The sequence below is a fragment of the Myotis yumanensis genome, unplaced genomic scaffold, assembly GCF_028538775.1.
Source record: "Myotis yumanensis isolate MYYU_CA2020_CCGP unplaced genomic scaffold, mMyoYum1.0.hap1 SCAF_1, whole genome shotgun sequence".
Taxonomy (NCBI): domain Eukaryota; kingdom Metazoa; phylum Chordata; class Mammalia; order Chiroptera; family Vespertilionidae; genus Myotis; species Myotis yumanensis.
The window spans coordinates 112,817,622-112,840,718 of record NW_027223752.1 but is presented as its reverse complement, the minus strand read 5'-3'; the positions used below and the strand labels follow the sequence as shown (position 1 = coordinate 112,840,718).

At 42.0% G+C, this 23,097-nt stretch overlaps 1 protein-coding gene and 1 pseudogene across 2 annotated transcripts in view; one reads left to right on the top strand and one right to left on the bottom strand.

Annotated features, from left to right (window-relative positions):
* Positions 1 to 47: 47 nt before the first annotated feature.
* HMG20A (high mobility group 20A) overlaps positions 48 to 23,097 on the bottom strand; it is a 140,929-nt gene continuing 117,879 nt past the window's right edge. For both annotated transcript variants that reach the window (XM_070429847.1, XM_070429839.1), the window contains exons 7-10: positions 12,016 to 12,091; positions 11,098 to 11,313; positions 9,203 to 9,345; positions 48 to 5,901 (exon numbers count right to left, since the gene is read on the bottom strand). In XM_070429847.1, coding sequence (XP_070285948.1) covers positions 9,209 to 9,345; positions 11,098 to 11,313; positions 12,016 to 12,091 — 429 coding nt within the window. In that variant the 3' untranslated portion in view covers positions 48 to 5,901; positions 9,203 to 9,208. The remainder of the gene's footprint in view (positions 5,902 to 9,202; positions 9,346 to 11,097; positions 11,314 to 12,015; positions 12,092 to 23,097) is intronic.
* On the top strand, positions 20,083 to 20,919 carry LOC138995429 (large ribosomal subunit protein mL42 pseudogene; annotated as a pseudogene).

Here is a 23,097-nt window from a genome sequence, read left to right as displayed (position 1 = left end):
CCCAAACTTGAACCCAGCAGTTCTATCCAATTTCAGAGGCAGTTAAATAGTCATTGACTGTCTTTATTTTGACCCCAGGATAAGAAATAAATTTTACATTGTAATCCAGCACATGTACATGAAAGTTTTACAATTTAATACTTACCCTTATTATATGTAGCATATTTTGATAGTTTTTCAATTTAATTAAACCATTTTTAACAACTTATTTAATGATCTATTAAGTCAAAAGCATACTTTAAAAAACCATTTATTTAAATTACAATTAATCTAACTACTCTTATCTCCAGATACCTCAACTTTTACTAGAAAAACTCTAATGGTTATCAGTTTAGACTTTTATATTTCATTTAAATTTCAGATAAAGTCCTTATTAGTTAAGATGCTGATCACCCAAGACTCTGCTCTATTCCCCATTGCAAACTCTTTTGCAATTATGGAAAATTCATCTGTTATCAAGTGAGATTCAAGCAATTCTTTCACTTTCCAAAAATCATTTTCCTCTATTAAAGCTCTTAATACAGGGTGCTCTATGCTGGAACTATTTATGCACATCTCTATCCTTCCCACTAGACTGTAACACCCTAGCGGCAGAAACCATGTTTTAGAAACACTTTTGTAGTCCCAAATAGTGAATGGAATCAGAGAACACAGGAGCTAGTGATAAATAATTCTGACTTTTGCCCAGCTGGCCATGGCTCAGTTGTTACTCTCAATCCTGACCTCTATGAGCTCACATGTGAGCCAAGTGTTTATTTCTGTAGATAAGGTATATTTCTGAGTGCAGACTATGTGTCAAAAGGCAAATAAATAAAACAAAGAAAAAGCCCTTGACTCAGAACTGTCAGTTGCATGAAATCCTTTTAGAGGGCACGAGGCTGTTCTGCACTTTTCTACCAAGCAACACTTCACTTTCTCCACCCTCAGGGAAAGATTATCCTGGTGTTGTCTTAATCTAGCAGATGCTGAACATTTAGAAAATGGGGGAAATATTACCACCTGTTTATGCTAACTTTTTAAAAAAATATATATTATTGATTTTTTACAGAGAGGAAGGGAAAGGGATAGAGAGAGAGAAACATCGATCAGCTGCCTCCTGCACACCCCCTACTGGGGATGTGGCCACAACCAAAGTACATGCCCTTACTAGAATCGAACCTGGGACCTTTGAGTCTGCAGGCCGATGCTCTATCCACTGAGCCAAACCGGTCAGGGCCTGTTTATGCTGACTTTTAATAAAAAAGACTGGTCACCAGCTGATGAGGGGTTGGAGAGAAGCTAAGGTGGGGACAGGAAATGCTGATTCAGAATGCAGCTAGTTTTCAACTGTTTTTTTGGGAAAAGTGCCAAAGAAGTATATGATGGCATGAACAGCTTTGGAGGAGGTGGGGAATAGGGGGATAAGGACACATATGTAATACCTTAATCAATAAAGAAAAAAAAAAAAGAGAAGTATATGATCATTCCCAGATGGCCAAGAGGCAAAGGCAAGATAATGTATCCTGCTCACTAATACAACATGCCTTGCCTTAGTGCATGCACATGGAGTCAGAAATATGAATCATGAATTGAGCTGTCAGTTGCCTACTCTATAGTCATTTTCTCCTTCTTTATCAACTAAAACCGCTTATTATTGGGGGCAGTAATATCCAAGGAAAGATGACATTTCTTGACCTCCATTATAGTTAGCTGTTAGTCATGTGACAGTTCTGGAAGGGGTGAATGTGATTTCCAGAAAGACTCTTTACAGTATGCTGACTCAGCTAGATTTTCCCATTTTGTCCTTGCCCTCTTCTTTATGCTGCCAAGAATTTCAAATGATGACTAATGGACAAGTGGCTATTTTGGACCATGGGGTGACGTTGAAAATGGAACCATATTATGGGGCAGAGGAACTCTATACTGATCTTGGATTGCCAACCTCTGGAATACTTTTCTGAGAGAGAGACACATTTCTTGTTTAACCTTTTGCTGATTTGGGTTTGTTAAATTGTTGTCAAGTCCAATCCTGATTTACCTCAATAGTTTTTGGTATTCATTTAGCAAAGTCTTCATATCCTCCCAAGTAGGATCAATTCTGTTAAGCCAATTCTATCTTTCTAACAACAGTGTAAAATTGCTGAGGCCTGTGTTAGGTCAGAAGAGAAAACTAGCCCTGGCCAGTGTGGCTCTATGATTAGAGTGTTGGCCTGCACACTGAAGGGTCATGGGTTAGAATCTTGGTCAAGGGCGCATGTTCCTGGATTGCAGGTTCAATCCGCAGCCTGGGTCGGAGCACGTGCAGGAGGCAATCAATCAATGCCTCTCTCCCTCTCTCCCTGCCTTCCACTCTCTCTAAAAATCAATGGAAAAAAATATCCTCCAATGAGGATTAATCAAAAACACTAAAACCAACTAAAAAAAAAAAAAAAAAGGAAATTAGTGTTAGAACAAAGCAAATCTTGCCCAATGCCACACAACTGTTTTCTTGGACAGCATCAGGCTGAGGAAGCCAGCTTACCTCACCCTAGGATTTTAAAAGCATGGTGGCACCCTGGCCCTGTGGCTCAGTTGATTGGAGCGTTGTCCCATACACTGAAAGGTCACAGGTTCAGTTCCCAGTCAGGGCACATACCCAGGTGGCAGGTTCAATCCTGGGTCATTCAGGGCTGCCTCCCTCTGACTGGGGATCAAACCCTCCACCTTTCAGTGTATGGGATATGACACTCCAATGACAATGCTCCAACCAACTGAGCCACACTGCCAGACTAACCTGGCCGGTGTTGGTCAGTGGTTAAGAGTGTCAGCTTGTGGACAGAAGGGTCTCAGGTTCAAATTCCAGTCAAGGGCACATACCTGGGTTGCGGGTTTGATACATGGGCCAGTTGGGATGCTTGTGGTATGCAACCAACCAATCAATGTATCTCTCTCACCCGCTCTCTCTCTCTCACTCTCTTTCTCTCTCCTGTCTTTCTCTCTTCCTCTCTCTCCCCCTCCCTCCCTTCCACTCTCTCTAAATCAATGGAAAAATATCCTCAGGTAAAGATTAACAAAAAACAACAACAAAGAAAAATCAGACTTCTTTTAAGTTGCCTCCAGAATACTACTGCTGTATTAAAATGAATTACAGCTCATGGTATTGTTATAAAATACTTTAAAAGAGCTGAATTCTCAAACAGGCTGAGATACATTTTGAATAAGAAATTAGTAAAATGAATGTGTTACTGTTTTAAAAGCATAACAGACTTAATAATTAATGTAGGGTTGACAATCTTTAAGATGAAAAGGCAGAGGTAGGAGTTTTTTCATTACAATGCAGATAAAATTGAATAGGATGGACTCAAAATAAAAGTTTTAATAAGGCAGATGTCAAGCAAGCATATTGACTTCTTAAAAAACAAAAAAAAATACAAAAGTTTAATTACAAAAACATTTGTACAGAAAACTTGGCAATTCAACAGTTCCAAATATATGTACACATATTTTTTCTAAAATTTAATTTTGTTAGAAATAAAACACTTTGTCTCACTTTCCTTAGCTGTCCCTTGTGTTTTAATAAAAAAAAAAAATCTGTAACATTGAATAGGGAACAACTGATTTTTTGAGAAGACCATAAATGCAGTAATATCGATAAGGTTATCGGAAAGCATGAATTAGGTATCATGTTAGTCTGAAACCTCATTTGCTACCTCCTGGTTGGCCACAGAGGAGAGAGGAGGCAACACAGATGTGCTTTATGGGACCTGATGGTATTGTGGCAGTTGAATCCCAGTCACCAGTGAGTCAGGGATATAGGTGCTGGGAGAGCCAGCATTTCAAAAGCAGGCTGCTTATTTTGTGAAAATGATTTCAGATCTTTTTCAAGATCTCATGCATTCCTGAATATGCAGATGTTTTAAGTCAATGTCAGGTGTTCTATATCTAGAGTCAGGAGAATGATGATCTTTGGACTAAGTTATAGCCTTTCCTGGTTAAGAGCACTCTAACATAGCAGCACAAAACTAACAGGAGGAAGAAACAAGAGAAATATCAGGAGGAAGAAAAATCAGAAGGTATCGGGCAGAGGGCAGTCACAAATTCCCAGAACTGGCTTGGATGTCCTTCTGCTATAGACAGTGTGTTCTAGGTTGGATTTAGCAGGCAAGGAATCTGAGAGAAGTGACAGCATCAGCAGTGACAGGTGAGAACAGAATAGAAAAATACAGAAAAAAGCAGATTAGTAGGCTAGGATTATAGCAATAAGCCATAGATAATGATGGGCTCTTATTCTAAAATATTGCCAAGTGGTGATATGTGGGCTTCAGTGCATGGAAATTTGATGTGTGCTCATATGAGACATTAAAAAAGGCTGTCCTGCCTGGCTGGTGTGGCTGTGTGTCAACCTATGAACCAGGAGATCATGGTTCGATTCCCAGTAGGGACACTTGCCTGGGTTTCAGGCTCAATCCCCAGTGTGGAGCATGCAGGAGTCAGCTGATCAGTGATTCTGTCTCATCATTGATGTTTCTATCTCTCTCTCCCTCTCTGATATCAATAATAAAAATACATTTAAAAATTAAATTAAAAAGGCTATCTCCCCACCTCTTTGGGCTATTGAAGAAATCAGGTAAAAAGACAGGATGGTACAGCAATGTCACCAGGGGGTTTCCGACTTGCACCCTGATTTGTGAGAATGTTGTGAGGAGGCCACATGTCCACCTGCTTTAGTAGTGTGGTGCTTGGACAATGGGCTGAGCATGCCTGGCTTTGGTTCCAAAGACCAGAGCTGCAACAGACAGTCTTGTGCTGTAGAGCATCAAGACAAAACCAAACCTTTAGGTGTGAATCAGGAACCCCTCTTTTCTTTGGTGTTTTTTAAAAAAATGTACTTACTAAAGGGGGAAAAGGAAGGAAAGCCTGTCCTTTTGCAATAGATTCTACAGTATGGTTATAGAAGGAAGACAAAGGACATGGGAATTCCTCTTTGTCCTTTCTTGTCTGCTCAAGAGACAATTGTGATGACATCTCTGCCTATCCACATCCACGAATCAGTGTACCTAAAGTAGAGTCAGTTTTACTTATGATAAACCTTTTTTTCCCCCCAATGCCAAATGAGAGACTACTTTTTCTGTTCTCTCCTAATTACCAATGATTTTTTCCACAGCAAAAAATGCTCCAGAAGACATTGTCAACAGATGGGAACAGAAGAATCTGGGCTGGAATGCAGGGTATGTGTAGGAGTTAAGCTCAGAAAACAGCAGGCAGTACTGAGGAGGAAGGAAAGCTTTTTCTCAGGGTAGCAATCACAAAGCCTCCACGAGGGCTGGCACCCACTGCACACTGTGTGGGACAGGAAACAGTCTCTGCCACAGAACCTAGTTAAAAAGAAGCTCCTTTCTTTGGAGTCAAGTAGGCTAAAGATAGGAGAAGATTGGGCCTGTCCAATAAGAGAAACTCTCCTTCAGAACCCTGCTGAGCAACAAAGCCCAGAGGTCAGAAAATGGAGAAGTGTAACTTGGTGGGGGTTAAGGGAATAAAAAGATAACAACCAAAGGCATTAAAAAAGTGACAGGTAGATAAGAAAACCAGAGTGCCACTGATAAAAGGGTCCAAATCTGAAGTAGAACAATGAGAAGGCTTCCTTTATGCTGCAGAAGATGACAATAGATTATATGCAGATCCAATTTAACAGAAAAGCAGATGATAGAAAACTGAAGACTTGGGAGAGTAGCTGCACACCTTCAAAGCTTCGCAAAGAGGATTCCATAGGAAGCTCATAAACATGTTCTTTTTGCCGCTCCCTCATATGGCTTCCTGGGTGAAGGCATTTAACTCACAGCTGATAGTTCCTTCATAAGCAGAGTCATCTGTACTCCTCTGCTTCTACTCAGTTCAAATTTTCAGAGATGGCTTCTCCTTCCTCACATCTTGGAGCTCTAATACCTGTAGGTGTCGGGGAGGGGGAGAAAAGGGAGGGAGAGAGAGAGAGGAAGAGAGAGAGAGAGAAATGGGGATGTAGGAAAATTGTTTAGCTGAACACAGATAAGCAACTATCAGGGACAAATCTGATGAAAGAAAATTAGTACTCTACTTTAGTCCAAAGAGTAAATGGTCAATTAAAATCATTTTTCTTCAAGTATAAGTCTAAGAATCTCTGCATGTGCATATATTATGTGCATATGATCAGTAAATCTTGTTAAACTGATAAAAATGCAATCACTTAAGTTTTTTTTTTCCAACCCTCAAACAGCCAGATATTTATCATTCAGTTAGATTGAAATCAAGCAACATATTGATTTTGATAGTTTGTATATAAAGTGGTCACTTGTCAACATGAAATCACCTCCGAGGCCTCCCAGAGCCATTTTTTTTCTAGGTACAGGTTAGTCACAAAGAAAGATGCCAACTGGGATAATTCTTCCATTGCAAATCTATAAAGATAACTTTTTACTTGGTTGACCAAAATTTTATAACATTATAATTACTATATTGTAATTTTTTTCTATTTACCTCTTATTTATCTTAATGCTTTCATTCTAAAAATTTTTAGTGCTTTCCCCTTACACACCTCCCACCTCCTTAATAACGTTTTAGAAACTCCACTAATCCAGAGTTTTGATATATGTTCTATACCTGGATTCTGCAGTCGTTTACATAGCTATTTCCAGGTAAGACATTTCGCCTCTTTGGAACTCAGTTTCTTTATATGTAAAAATATTAGAATTTCTAAAGGTCCCTTCTAGTGATAATTTGCTCCTCTAATATGGACACCATTAGCTTCCCTTCACTCACTGGCTCCTGACAGTGGCACCACAGATGCTGAGGACATCAGGCCTAGGTGTCTGTACATATTTGTATAATGAAGCCAAGCTAGTATTAATTATAGTATTTATAACGTTTTGTTTGACAGGTTTGAGGGTCTGGGGTATCCAGTTTTAGTTATGATTGCATGGCTAGATTGTAAGAATCTGTAAGTAATAAAATAATTCATTTTCAGGTATTATTTTTTCAAGGCAAAATATTTGTAGTTTAAAATAAAGAATAATAACATTCTAGGTTTTCAAAGACACTTTGGCCCTGGCCAGTGTGGCTCAGTGGTTGAGCATTGTCCCGTGCACCAAAAGGTTACTGGTCTCAGTTGGGGTACGTGTGGGAGGCAGCGGATCGATGTTTCTTTCTCTCTCTCTCTCTCTCCTCTCTCAAAAACAAACAAACAAAAAATTGGTAAAGACATTAAAAAAAAAAGACACTTCAGAAAAGATACTATAGTTTATATCCCTAAGACTGGTAAAGTATTAGGACCATCTTATTATTAGCAAAATGCTCAAAACAGAAAACCACTTTTGGCTCAAAAATAACTGCCCTATACCTATGTGAGGCGACACCATGTTATCTGTTATTGTGTTCTTTCACAATCTCCTACACTGTTTCTCCCAGCTTTCTTTTCAAGCCCACAAGAAAACAATATGTGAAAATGAGAAAGATGATGAGCTCCTCAAAAATCCCAGGCCTAGATTTACAAGCTGTTCCCTTCACAAAAAACAGCAGTAATGCTAGTGCTTTATTCTGCAGGCAGTACGGCCATATCTTATAAGTATAGTCCCTTCCATCTAACCACTTACTAGAAAAACAGTAGTTCTTTCTCTATCAGAGCATGGCTGAGGCTAAAGTATAATGAAGTGCCTTGTATGGTTATCATCCAAGGCCATGGCCAAGAAGGATAAAGACTACTGCTTCTGTCTCTGCTAGCAGATATTGCCTAATTAGATAAAGAATCATGGGAGCCCTAGCCTGGTGCTAGTTTGAGCACTGTCCCAATACACCAAGATTGTGGGTTCCATCCCCAGTCAGGGTACATACAAGAATCAACCAATGAATGCATAAATAAGTGGAACAGCAAATTTCTCTCTCTAATCAATCAATGAAATTTTTTAAAAAAAGAATCATTGATTTTATTTATTCGTATAAATAAATAAATATTGAAAATGAATATGAATATGTATATGAGTGTGCTCACATACCTGCAGGACAAATAAATAAAAGATTCAAACTCAGGTTTGGCCATTCTAAGGAGCATATCCTGCTACTCACTCTTGTTTTAGTATCCACATACTAGGATTTCCACACAGCTTGTATGTCTGTAGGCACGGAACAATTTAATTGACAAAAGGCTGTCAATTTTGTGGGATGGCATACTAAAGGGTACTCTATCTCTAGGAATTTGAGTGTATAAATACACATTCCATTTAAAAAATGATACCCGATGACTGACCATTGGTACCAAATTGTTTACATGGGCAGATCCCTTCTGGAAATGTACTTTTTGTCTTCTCTGAAAGGACATAACACATACCATTAGTAATTTGTTGAATATACATATATTTCATCCTCACCCAAGGATATGTTTATTGATTTTTTAGAGAGAGAGGAAGGGAGAGAGAAGGAGAAACATTGATGTGAGAGACACACATAGATTGGCTGCCTCCCATATGCATAGGGGATTGAACCTCACAATCTAGGTATTTACCCTGACTGGGAATCAAACCTGCAACTTTTTGGTGTATGGGATGACGTTCAAACCAATTGAGCCACCTGGCCAGAGCTGTTAAATATATTTTTAAAAAGCTAATTTTCTCTCTCCTCTCATTTTTGCTTATTGAAAATTTATATTTTAATTAATTTAATCAAGGCACTAACTGTAAGGTTAGTCCACATTAACACTTAATATACAACTGTCACTCTAATATTCAATAGTGAATAAAAAGCTTCTTATATATGTAGGTTTACATACATACAATGTCTTGTTGACTACTAAATGTAAATTACCATTAATATTTCCCAGGGGAAAGGAAGCTTAAAAATTAAGTGATATTTATTTTGTTCTCGTATTTAAGTGCTGTTTTGGGGGTGATTTCCTCAAAGTTTCTCACTCATTTTTCAAAACTCTTTGGGAAGTTAGCACTCGAGAATACAGAGAATGAGTGACAAAGCTATAATGAAGGTCCAACCAGAAAAATCATGCTCTTTCCATTAAACTATGCTGAAGCATACATGAGTAAAACTGTTTTGATTCTGTTTTCCAACATTATTTACTACAGTTAGCCAGTATGCAACAGGAATCTTGAATCAAGTCTCCAACTCATTTATTCAGTATAATTCTAAAGTTTTAGTAGTATTGATAAAGTCGAAGGCCATTTTATTTTTGAAGTTGTGCTGGCATATAAGTATATCAGTGAGCACTCACCATTCCTTAACGATCAAGTCTGTTTACAACTTCTCGAACAGTAGCTATGAAGTTTTCATTGTCTTGGGGATTAGCTAAAATAATACTGTGCAGTCTGTTCATATATGAGTCAATGGTGTCCAGGGTAGGTGTCTCTCCACTTCCTGACATAAGATAAGAAAAAAAAGTCAGAAAATCCTCCCTATTTGGTTCGACCATAACACAATTGAATCCACAGCAGAAGAAATTATGCCTCTAAATCAGTGGTTCTCAACCTTCCTAATGCCGCGACCCTTTAATACAGTTTACTCATGTTGCGGTGACCCCCAAACATAAAATTATTTTCTTTGCTACTTCATAACTATAATTTTGCTACTGTTATGAATTGTAATGTAAATATCTGATATGCAGGATGTATTTTCATTGTTACAAACTGAACATAATTAAAGCATAGTGATTAATCACAAAAACAATATGTAATTATATATGTGTTTTCCGATGGTCTTAGGCGACCCCTGTGAAAGGGTCGTTCGATCCCCAGGTTGAGAACCACTGCTCTAAATGGTCCCTCCACAGACAAAATTTTAATTTCAGAGGAGAGATTTTTTTAGACCTCAAAGAAATGAAATCTACATATTCTAAATAAACAGATGGGTATATAATTGCTCTATTTTGTGTATGATTAGCTGCATTAACAAAAGGTTAGAGACTCGCCCAGTTTTCTTCTGTGACTTACCTCAACATGAAAAAATATATAAGAAATACTAGTGTTTGTTTTCTTCTTCCTTTCCATTAAAACAAAATTACAAAGCAAGCAAGTACACTTTTTCTTATGTGCTTTAAATCAGTATTTATTACTCAGTTTCCATTGTTCTAAATATCAAATTAAACCTAATAGAAAGTAAGTCATATTAAAATATAGCTTGAAAAAATTTAAATGACCAGAGAACCTGAGATTTTGAGTAATTTGTAGCCAATACTGAGATTTTATTGCATGATGCACAAAAAACCCTGAGGGTGAAAACACCCTTATTTTATGGATTTTTACCTTTGGGGGGAGACTTCAGCCTCACCATGCCAAACCTATTTAATAAAGAGGTAATATGCAAATTGACCATCACTCAAACACACAAGATGGCCACCCCATGTGGACACAAGATGGACGCCACAAGATGGCCAGCAGGGGAGGGAATTGGGAGAAACCAGGCCTGCAAGGGAGGGTAGTTGGGGGTGATCAGGCCTGCAGGAGAGGGCAGTTGGGAGCGACCAGGCCTGCAGGGGAGGGCAGTTGGGAGGGACAAGGCCTGCAGGGGAGGGCAGTTGAGGGGGACCAGGCCAGCAGGGGAGGGCAGTTGGGGGTGACTGGACTGGTAGGGGAGGGCACTTAGGGGGGACCAGGCTGGCAGGGGAGGGCAATTAGGAGTGACAGGGCCAGCAGGGGAGGACAGTTAGAGGTGACCAGGCCAGCAGGGGAGGGCAGTTAGGGGAAACCAAGCCTGCAGGGGAGGGCAGTTGGGAGGGACAAGGCCTGCAAGGGAGGGCAGTTGGGGGGGACCATGCCTTCAGGGGAAGGCAGTTGGGGGCAACCAGGCCTGCAGGGGAGGGCAGTTAGGGGCAATCAGGCTGGCAGGGGAGCAGTTAGGCGTCAATCGGGCTGGCAGTAGAGTGGATTAGGGGGTGATCAGGCTGGCAGGCAGGTAAGTAGTTGAGAGCCAGCAGTCCTGGATTGTGAGAGGGATGTCCGACTTCCTGTTTAGGCCCGATCCCACCAGGATCGGGCTTAAACGAGCAGTCGGACATCCCTCGAGGGGTCCCTGATTGGAGCAGTTGCAGGCTGGGCTGAGGGACACACACTCTAGTATCAATATAAACAGCACCTCCCACTTTCTGAAGTGCTCAGGTAAGGATGGCATTACCAGGTAAGGGCATGCTGGCAAAGCTGCTGGTCAACACCTGCCGCAGGGTCTCCAGGTGCTGTTGTAAGACAGTGTTGCGGCTTCGCTCCTGGATCACATCCACTTCCAGCTTCTCCACTGCTGTGCGCATGCTCTCCACGTGCTTCTGCAGGGCTGCATTCCTCTCTTCAAACTCCATGTTTGATTTGCGAAGCTGGCGAAGCTCTGCCTCCCGAGCTGAGGACATCCCCCCAGATACACACAGAACACATGGAGCACTAGGAATCTCTGAGGAGTCCAAGTAATTTTTCCAAGGACGTTCTGCTTAGGTTTCTCTAATTTAGCCCACCTCATCACTCTATTCTCATTGTAGCCCTCCAAATAGCAATTTGGAATGAAACGCCTGGCTCCCCAGAGCTAATTTAATTCTTAAAACTGGTCATATTCTATACTTAAATTTACAAGGAACAGTTGCAATTCCAAGTATTTTTGTTTGTCTGTTTGTTTTAAACTATGAAATGAAAAGCCTGAGGGGTTTCACAGGGGAACATTGGGACAATGGGTAACCACGGCTTTGGGTTCCCATCTTTACTACAATGAGGTCAAATTTTGCTCTTATATTACATTTGGGACACCGACATAGGCTTTTATTTGTATAAATGGTTCCAGGTTAATAGTTCAAAAGCAACTGAATTAGTGATGTACATTTATTTGCTTTGATCCAGAGACTAAAGCAGTTTTGACAACACTGGGCTAGTTTTCCTTCACTGGTCTTTGAGTAGTTACCTTTACTAGAGAGTAAAATACAAACAATTTTCTTCTTCCAGACCAGTCCTAGGATTTGGAATATCACTATCATTGCTTTTGATCAATGTATTCCTGAGAACAAAATTCCCTGTCAAAGACATGAGTAACACAGAATGATACTTTGGTAATCACCTTTGCTGTGGTTCAGGAATTCCTCTGTAAATATAGGGATGTCAAAAACAGATCGTTCCTTTACTTCTGTTTCTTTCTGTGAAGCAAGAGAAACAAAACAGTTCTGGTCAAGATGGCTGAATACATAAACATTGAGCTTGCCTCTTCCCATGACGACATTAAATTACAACATAATTATAGAACCACCACTCTTGAGAACCCCTTGAAGACTAGCTGAACAGAAGTCCTATAACTAAGGATATAAAGAAGAAGCCACGTTAAGCCTGGTAGTAGGGACAAAGACACAGAACAGGCAGATCCCACATGCATGTGTGGTGGTTAAGAACTGGGAGAGATATCTCAACTTTGGAGGTCCGGACATGGATCAAGGGGACCTAGCCCCACACCTGGTAACCCAGCCCAGGTCTCCAGTGCTGGGGAGAGAAGTTCCATAACTTCTAGCTGTGAAGACCAACACAGATTGTGGCTGAATGAGTTGGAGGTCGCTGGAGTCCCCAGGGTTCTGCTTAAAGAGCCCGCACACAGACTTACACAGACTCACTTGCTGAATTCCAGTACTGGGGCAGCAGCTCGAAATTGCCAGGGACATACAGGGAGGAATTGAATTGCCTACCTCAACGGCAAGGGCTGCATGGGCAGCTTTCTCCCAGGCAGATGTGCTGTCAGAGGCCATTGTTCCTTTGCTGAGTGCCCCTCTGCCCCTCACAGAGACAGCAGATGGGCCCCATTTTGTTCCTCTGCTGAGCCCTTCTCCATCTAGTATGCAGATACAGGCAAGCACCAAATATGAGTCTCCATCCAACTCACCCTACCCTAGGGATTCCCTGAGAACCTGCACAACCCAACTCACACACATGCCTGAACCCCTTACAGAGGATTTTCCTCACATGTGGCTGGTCTTGGCCAGTGCTGTGGATTTCCCTAAAACTCTCTGAAAGGTCCAACCCCCCCAAAAGCAGCAGCTGGCCTTGGCATACCCTATACCAGTGATGGCGAACCTTTTGAGCTCGGTGTGTCAGCATTTTGAAATACACTAACTTAACTCTGGTGCCGTGTCACATATAGAAATTTTTTGATATTTGCAACCATAGTAAAACAAAGATTTATATTTTTGATATTTTATATATTTAAATGCCATTTAACAAAGAAAAATCAACCAAAAAAATGAGTTCGTGTGTCACCTCTGACACGTGTGTCATAGGTTCACCATCACTGCCCTATACCCATACTAAGTGTCTCCCAGACTGGCACTAGTGGCAGTCAGCCTCATTTCGTAGTGTGGCTTCTCCCAGGTACCTCCTGGGAGTCCAGTATAGACAGCTATCAACCTCAGATAACTCTGTAGCTCTTGCTAGGTAGGTCTAGGTCAGGCACAGGGAGCAGCTTACCTAGGACTGCACTTGAGCTCCTCCTAAGAGGCCCAGGACCAACACACCCAGTGGCTGGCTTCAGACCACACTAGAGCACCACCTCAATTCACTCCGAAAATGATACAACAAAAGGGTGGAGTCAGCAGGCACCAGAGCCCTGCTACAGTGAATCTCAATTTAAGAAGTCAACCCTGCATAATAGCGTGTCTGTCATAGTCAGGGCCAATCCTCATAGCCAGTCAGGCTAAGGGCCAATCCAAACCACTGATGTGCTCAAATACAACAGCAGAGTACACAACCCACTCAAGGAACACTGCTGGAGCACCCAACTCAGGTGAACAGGGAAATTGCATCACTGGGTCCTACAGGACACCTACTAAATAAGGCCACCCTGCAAAGATGGGAAGACACAGCATATCTACCTATTGTGTAGAAGCAAACACATGGAGGCAACCAAAATGAGGAGATAAAGAAACATGCCCCAAATGAAAGAACAGGAGAAATCCCCAGAAAAAAAACTAAACAAATGGAGGAAAGCAATCTACTAGATACAGAGGTCAAAACACTGGTTATAAAATGATGATCAATGAAATCAGAACAATTCTCGGGGGGAAAGGGGTGTGGGGGGTGTGGGAAGAGACTGTAAAAAAATCGTACACCTATGGATGAGGACAGTGGGGGGGGGCGGGCGGTAAGGGCAGAGGATGGGTTGGGAACCGGGTGGAGGGGAGCTATGGGGGGGGGAAAGAGGAACAACTGTAATAATCTGAACAATAAAGATTTAATTAAAAAAAAGAATAGATGAACTCAGTAAGAACTTATACAAAGAGATAAAAACCATAAAAAAGATCCAGTCAGAAATGAAGAATACATTAGACAGAAAAATTGGCAGATTAGATGAAGCAGTGGTTCAAATCAGCAATTTGGAAGACGAAGTGGTAAAAAAACAATCAAAACAGAAAAAAAAGAATGAAATTAAATAAGGATAGTTTAGGGAACTCTGGGACATCAACACTCACAGCACAGGAGTACCAGGAGAAGAGGAGAGCAAGGAATTGATAACCTATTTGAAGAGACAATGACAGAAAATTTCCCTAAAAAGGCAAAAAAATAAAAAATAAAAAATAAATAAATAGACATACAAGTCCAGGAAGTGCAGAGTCCTAAACAAGATGAACCCAAAGAGGCCCACAGCAAAACACTTCATAATTAAATTGCCAAAGGTTAAAGACAAAAAGAAAATCTGAAAAGCAGCAAGAGAAAAGTAAGTTAGTTAGGTACAAGGGAGCACCCATATAACTGTCAGCTGATTTCTCAGCAGAAAATTTGGGGGCCAGAAGAAATAGGCAGGAAATATTCAAAGTAATGAAAAGCAACAACCAACAAGCAAAATTACTCTACTAGCAAGGCTATGATTTAGAATAGAAGGAGAGATAGAGAACTCAGACAAGAAAATGAAAAAGGAGTTCACCATCATCAAACTAGTATCACAAGAAATGTTAAAAGAAGGAGGAGGGAGTAGAGGGGGGATAAGATAAGAAGTGAAAGAGGAGAAAAAGATGATGATAGAAATATGATTAACAAAATGGCAATAACTACATACCTATTATTTTAAAGTAAACAGATTAAATGCTTCAATGAAAAGACACAGAATGGCTGAATAGATAAGAAAACAAGACCCATACATATGCTGCCTATAAGAGACCCACTTTAGATAGAAAGACACACACAGATTGAAACTAAAGGGAGGGAAAAAGATATTTCATGCAAATGAAAATGAAAAATAAAAAGCTGGATTAACAATACTTGTATCAGAAAAAACAGACTTAAAAACAAAGGCTACAATAACAGATAAAGAAGGACAGTAAATATAGATAAAGGGATCAATCCAAAAAGAGGATATAACCCTTGTAAACACTTAAGCACCTAATGTAGGAGCACCTAAATTTATAAAGCAAGTATTATTGGACAGAAAAAGAGAGATCAACAGTAATACAATCATAGTGGGAGAATTTAACAACCCATTGACATCAATGGATAGCTCATCCAGGCAGGAAATCAACAAGGAAACAGTTGCCTTAAATGATAGACCAGATATTTAATTTATATTCCTAGAACTTTTCAACCCAAAGCAACAGAATATACATTCTTTTCAAGTGAACATGGAACATTTCTATGATAGACCACATGTTAAACCACAAAACAAGTCTCAATGAATATGTAAGATTGAAATCTTATCAAGCATCTTCTCTTTTTTAAAAAATAAATATATTTTTCTTGATTTCAGAGAGGAAGGGAGAGGGAGAGAGAGACAGAAACATCAATGATGAGAGAGAATCATTGATCGGCTACCTCCTGCACACCCCCTACTGAGGATCAAGCTGGCAACCTGGGCATGTGCCCTTGACTGGAATTGAACCCGGGACCCTTCAGTCCAAAGACTGATGTTCATCCACTGAGCCAACTGGCTAGGGCTCAAGCATCTTTTCTTATTCCAATGGTATGAAACTAGAAATCAATTTCAAAAGATAACTAATAAACATACAAAGACATAGAGGCTAAATAACATAGTATTAAACAGTAAATAAGTTAACAATGAGATTAAGGAAGAAATAAAAAGATTCCTTGAGACAAATGAAAATAAAAACACCACCACCCAAAATATGGGACACAACCAAAGAAGCTCTAAGAAAGGAAATTTATATCAATATAGGACTATCTCAAAAAAAGAAAGAAAAGGAAATATCAAATAATTTAATCTTATACCTACAGGAACTAGAAAGGGAACAACAAACAGCCCATAGTGAGTAGAAAAAAGGAACTAATAAAGATCAGAGTGGAAATAAATGAAATAGAGCAGGGGTGGGCAAACTTTTTGACTCGAGGGCCACAATGGGTTCTTAAACTGGACTGGAGGGCCGGAACAAAAGCATGGATGGAGTGTTTGTATGAATTAATATAAATTCAAAGTAAACATCATTACATAAAAGGGTACAGTCTTTTTTTTTTTTTTTTTTTTTTTTTTAGTTTTATTCATTTCAAATGGGCTGGATCCGGCCCACGGGCCGTAGTTTGCCCACGGCTGAAATAAAGTCTACAAAAGCAATACAAAAGATCAATAAAACCAAGACCTGTGAAAGGGCCGGCGGGGCACGTGGCCCCGCAGGCATCCGGCAGGGAGGATGACGGGCAGCCATGGCCGAGGCAGCGCCTGACCAGATAGGCGCAGGCCCGCGGACGCCCAGAAGGACCCGGGCCGCCCTCCTCGGCCTCCGAGTCACTTTCGGGCTGAGCAGCGGGCGACCCAAGGGCCAGGCAGGGTGGTGGGCGGCCCGCCTCCCGGTGACGCCCACGGCGGCAGGCCTTGCATGGGAGCCGAGTGGCTGGCTTCCCATCCATTAAGGGACCTCCATTTTGTATGGAACCATGTGCTCAGCGAAGGCTCCTTCCCCCTCGGAAGGAGCCTCTGCTAGCCACACCCACCATTTCTCTGGACTAACCAATGGTAATCAAGGGAAGTGCACGCCATCGCTATGACCACATCCTGTGTAATGGGTCACCAGCTCGCACCTGGCCAATCCGCGGGGGGCACAGCCCCCTCTCCCGCCCCTACTCCAACCCTCTATGAAACCCCTGGTTCGAGCAGACTGCTTTCTCTTTGCCACCTGCTGCTGCGTCAGTAAGGAAGGTAGAGGAGCTAAGCCCGGGCTTAAAATAAAAGACTCTTTGCTTTTGCATCGGACTGGCTGGCTCCCTGGTGGCTTCTTGGGAATCTTGAAATCTGGGCATAACAACCTGGTTCTTAGAAAAGATAAACAAAATTAATAAACCTATAATTAAGTCATAAAGAGAAAAAGAGACAGGGCTAAATAATAAAATAATAAATGAAAGAGGAAAAATGACAACTGACACTACAGAAACAAAGGATTAAAAGTAAATATGAACAATTATATGCTAACCAATTGGACAACCAGGAAGAAGTGGATAAATACCCAGAAACACATAATCTTCCAAGACTGAATCAAGAAAAAACAGAAAATTTGAACAGACTGATAATTACTAACAAAATAGAATCAATAATCAAAAACTCACAAGAGAACTAAGATGGATGTGTAGGTAAACTCCTGTACTTACTGCCTCCCACAACCACAATAAAATTATAACTAAAATACAGACAACCATCACCCAGAACTGCCTGAAAGCTGGCTGCCTGGAAGTCCTACAACTAGAGAATTAAAGAAGAAAGCACACAGAGGCTGGTAGGAGGAGTAAAGGCACAGAACGGGCTGGTCCAACACGTGTGGTGTTTTCTTAATTGGGAGGGAGATTTTCTCTGCGGAGGCCACTCAGGAGGAGCAAGGGATCCCAGCCACATACCAGACCCCCAGCCCAGGCTCCAAGAGCTGGGAAGAGAAGTCTCCACAACTACAGGCTGTAAAAACCAGTGGGGATTGTAGCTGAGTGACACAGAGGCTACTGAAGACTCAGGTGTTCCATTTAAAGGGCTGGCAAACGAACTTACTCAGACTGCTAGCACCGGGCAGCTTTGGGGGACCCAGATACATAGAGGGAGGAAATGGATTGTCTGGCATCCAGGCAGGACTTGGGGAATGGCTTTTTCCCAGACAGGGATTCCTGTGCAGGGACCTCCCCTGTCGCAGAGCAGGCAGCCATATCAGCCTGGAGCACACTGTTTGCTCCAGCCTGGTGATTCCTTGAGACACGGCCCCATCCAATTTGCAGCCTCACCCAACCTGTTTGCAGCAGCTTTTCCATATGAATGTCCTGTCCTGGCTCAGGCTTCAGACTTTGCTAAAATCTCTCAAACAAGCAGTAGCTGTTGACAGTGTGCCCCACACCTATAATTAAAAGGCCCAAGATCCAGCACATTTCTTTACTTCACAGCTGGGCCTCACCTGAGAATCTCTAAGCCCACTACCAATAGCAAATAGCAGCTGTATGCAGATTCTTCTGTAGCTCCTGCTGTGTGGCCCCAGGCAGTGGCTAAATTTGCTCCTCCCTGAAGGTCCTAGAGCCAGTGCACCCAGTGGACAGCTTCAGACCATAACAGATTACAATTCTACACATCCACAAGTGACACACTCCAGAGGCAAACTCAGTGACCACCAGATCCTCACTGAAGCAAGTCCTGCTCCACAGGGGTGTTTCCTGCAGAGCAGCTCTCCCACTATAGTTGCAGCTGGTCCTCACAGTCAATTGGCCTGGAGGCCAACTCCTCCCAGTGATGCCAATAGTGATCAAGGCTCAAGAACAAGATTTTGCACATAGCCCACACAGGAGCCCACCTACACAAGGCCACTCTACCAATCCCAGGAGACATAGCAGCTCTACCTAATACACAGAAACAAACACAGGGAAGCAGCCAAAATGTGGAAACCAAGAAACATGTCACAAATGAAAAAAATGGAAGCAAGCAAACTACTGGATACAGAGTTCAAAATCACGGTCATAAAGTTACCCAAGGATCTTCATGAGACTTTCAAGGATCTTAGTGAGAATGTCAAAGACATGAAAGGGACCAGTCAGAAATTAAGCATACACTAACTGAAATAAAGAATAATTTACAGTATTCAACAGTAGAGTAGAGGATACTGAGAATCAAAGCAATGATTTGAAATATGAGGAAGCAAAAAACACCCAACCAGAAGAGCAAAAAGAACAAAGAATTAAAAAATATGAAGATAGTTGTAAGGGGCCTCTGGGACAACTTCAAGAGTACCAACATTTGCATCACGGCTGTGCCAGGAGGAGAAGAGAGAGACAGCAAGATATTGAAAACCTATTTGAAGAAATGACAGAAAACTTCCCCTACCTGGAGAAAGAAATAGACTTACAAGTCCAGGAAGCGCAGAGTCCCAAACAAGAGGAACCCAAAGAGGCCCACACCAAGACACATCATAATTAAAATACCATGGGTTAAAGATAAAGAGAGAATCTTAAAAGCAACAAGAGAAAAGCAGTTAGTTACCTACAAGGGAGTGCCCATATGAATGTTGGCTGATTTCTCAGCAGAAACTTTGCAGGCCAGCGGGGAGTGGCAAGAAATATTCAAAGTGAACAACCAGGAAGATTAGTAAGGACCTAAAACCAAGATTACTTTACCCAGCAAAGCTCTCATTTAGAATTGAGGGTCAGATAAAGAGCTTCACAAATAAGAAAAAGCTAAAGGAGTTCATCACCACCAAACCAGTATTACATGAAATGTTGAAGGGTATTCTTTAAGAAGGGGAGGAGTAGGAGGAGAAGGAGGAGGAAGGAGGAGGAGGAGCTGGAGGAAGAAGAAGGAGGAAAAAGGAGGAAGGAGGAGGAAGAGGAAGAAGGAAGATAGAGGAGGAGGGAGGAGGGGAGGAGGAGGGGGAAGGGGAGGAGAAGGAGAAGGAGCAGAACATGGAGAGATAAAAAATATGAACAATAAAATGGCAACACATATATATTTACCAATAATTGAATCTAAATATAAAAATAAACAAGAAATGTAATGAACAAAATAAACTGGTGAATAAAACAGAATCAGAGGCAGGAGTGATGTCTCCTAGGACCCAGCTGAAGGAAAGATGGTGGGCTCGCAGTGAGCAGCTGTCAAGGGATTAAAAACAGGTATGCCTAGAAGCAAATTTTAAAAGCATTTTCTCTTCAAATCTTTTTCCATACCATCTGATAAGCATCTTGATTCACCATGGACGTATCAGCAGTGAAATGGGCAATATCAAACAGAACTGTCTTGAAATATTTATTTCCAATCCAAAATGGACCTTTATATTGTGTTTGTCATAAATCTACATACTCTTCTCTTCCAGATGACTATAATTGCAAAGTAGAACTTGCTTTGACATTTGATGGCACAACAATAGTTTACTACCATCCTTCTGTGGATATTCCATATGAACACACTAAACCTATCCCTCGGCCAGATCTTGTGCATAATTAAGGAGAAACACAGGATCAAACACCAAAAACCAGATTAGAAGAAAAAGATGAACACTTTGAGCAAGAATCCATGATAGAACAACTTAGCAAAATGTTCTTTACTACTAAGCACCATTGGTATCCTTGTGGACAGTATCATACACGTCGTAGGAAACTGAATCCTCCAAAAGACAGAAAATGCAATCAGGTATATTCACTACTATGTTATATAGTAAAATAATAAAAAAATGTCTTTTCATGTATGAAACAAAACAAACAAACTAACAAACAAAAAAACAGAATCAGAGGCATGGAAGTGTGGAATAGACTGATGAATCTCAGAGGGAAGAGAGGAGCGGGGGGCAGGAAGAGATTAACCAAAGATCTTACCTATGGACACAGACAAAAAGGTGGTGAAGGCCTGGGGTGGGGTAGGAACCAGGTGGAGGGGGGCAACAGGGGGAAAAAGGAGGGCATCTGTAATCCTTCCTATACAATAAAAGCCTAATATGTAAATTGTCCCCTCCACCAGGAGTTCGACCCGTTTGCTATGACGTGTGCTGACCACCAGGGGGCGGCACAGAACATGCGGGCGCCAGCTACATGATGCTGGCAGAGGGCGGCAGTGGAGGTGCTGCTAGCCTCATGGGCCCTGAGGAGAGCGGGACTGTGGCGGGATGGTGGAGCAGGTGAGCAGGCCGTGCCAGGGCAAGGCGGGTGTGAGAGGGGGCCCGATTGCCCCGCTGATTGCCCCACAGACGGTGACCAGTGGAGGCAGCAGGGCTGCTGCCCTGTTCCCAGGCACTGAAGTAGCTGGGCAGGGATCCCAGCCCCGACTGACTGCCCAGCAGACCAGCAACAGGCAGGCCCTGATCGCCCGATGGGGGCCTGGCCCCAGGCTGGGATGGGGAACTGGGGGTGGATGGTGGCGACCAACCTCCCATGGTGCCCGGGCGAGGGGCTGTGACCTCTCGCTGGCTACCTGGAGAGGGGTTGACAGGGACAGAGGTGTGGTGAGAATGCAGGGTGTCCGCTGAGCTCGCTCTCACTCCTCCGCTACCCTCTTCCAGGACACAAGGGCTTGCATGCCGGAGAAGCCCCTGCACTCAGGTGCCGGGTGCCCATGTCGAGGGTGCCGGGGCCTCCTCGACACCCGAGCTGCCTCTTCTGGGAGAGCCAGACGACAGCCGCTGGGCCCACAGGGGCAGATCGGGTTCCCCATGGGTTCGTGCAGGAGCTGGTCTGAGAGGCTGGTGGGAGAAAGCGCGCTGCCTGCCTGGCTTCCATGAGGCGCCACTGTGCAGCCCAGAGGCCCATGCTGTGCCCAGGCCTGCAGAGTCTGGCTGCGCTCACTGCATCTCTGCGTGGGGACTCGGGCACCCTGACTCAGGCGGTGGGGGGCACGTGGAGGCCCTGGGTCCCAGGTGCTGCTATGGCCCAGAGGTCAGCTAGGACCTACCCTTCCACGCCAGACACTCGCGCTTTAATTGCTGCTGAATTTAGTGCACCGGGCCTTTAGTATTCTCAATAATAAAAGTTAAAAGAAAATTAAAAAACTCACAACATCCCAGCTGGTGTGGCTCAGTGGTTGAGTGCTGACCTATGAACCAGGAGGTAATGGTTGGATTCCTGGTCAGGGCACATACCTGGGTTGCAGGCTCGATCCCCAGTAGGGAGCATGCAAGAGGCAACCGATCAATGATTTTCTCTCATCATTGATATTTCTGTCTCTCCTTCTCCCTTCCTCTCTGAAATCAATAAAAAATATATTTTAAAAATCCCCAAAACCCATAACAAACAAAAAAGTCCCAAGCAGATGGCATCACAGGTGTATTTTACTAAACATTCAAAGAGAAATTAACACTGATCCTCTTCAAATTATTCCAAAAATTTCAAGATGAAGGAAGACTCCCAAGCTTATTTTATGAGGGGCCAGCATCACCCTGATTCCAACAAAGACATTACAAAAAAAGAAAATTATAAGGCAATATCCCTGATGAACACAGACACACAAGTCCTCAATAAAATATTAGCAAATCGGACCCAGCAATATTTTAAAAAGATCATCCACCATGATCAAGTAGCATTTATTTCTGGGATGCAAGGTTGCTTCAATATCCACAAATCAATTAACATGATACACCACTTGAACAAAATGAAGGATATGCCCTGGCTGATGTGCACCAAAAGGTCGCTGGTTCAATTCCCAGTCAGGGCACATGATTGGGCTGTAGGTTCAATCCCCAGTAAGGAGTGTGTAGGATGCAGACAACTGATGTTTCACTCTCACTTCACATTGATTCTCTCTCTCTCTCTCTCTCTCTCTCTCTCTCTCTCTCTCTCTCTCTTTCTCTCTCTCTCCCTCCCTCCCCAAGAATCAAGAAAAACATGTTTTAAAAAGATAAAAATAATATAATCATATCAAAAGATGCTTAAAGAGTATTTGATACAATCTAGCATCCATTTATGATATAAAATTCTCAGCAAAGTGGGACTACAGGAAATATGCCTAAACATAATAAAGGTAATATATAACAAACACACAGGTGATATCATATTTAACAGTGAAAGGCTAAATGCATTTTTCTTAAAGATCAGTAATAAGATATGGGTGTCCACTTTCACCACTTCTATTCAACACAGTATTGAAAGTCCTAGCCACAGCAATCAGGCAAAAAGAAAAGAAATAAAATGCATCCAATTGGAAAGGAAGAAGTAACACTGTCATTATTTGCAGATGACATATCATATATAGAGACCCCTATAAGACAACACCAAAAACTCT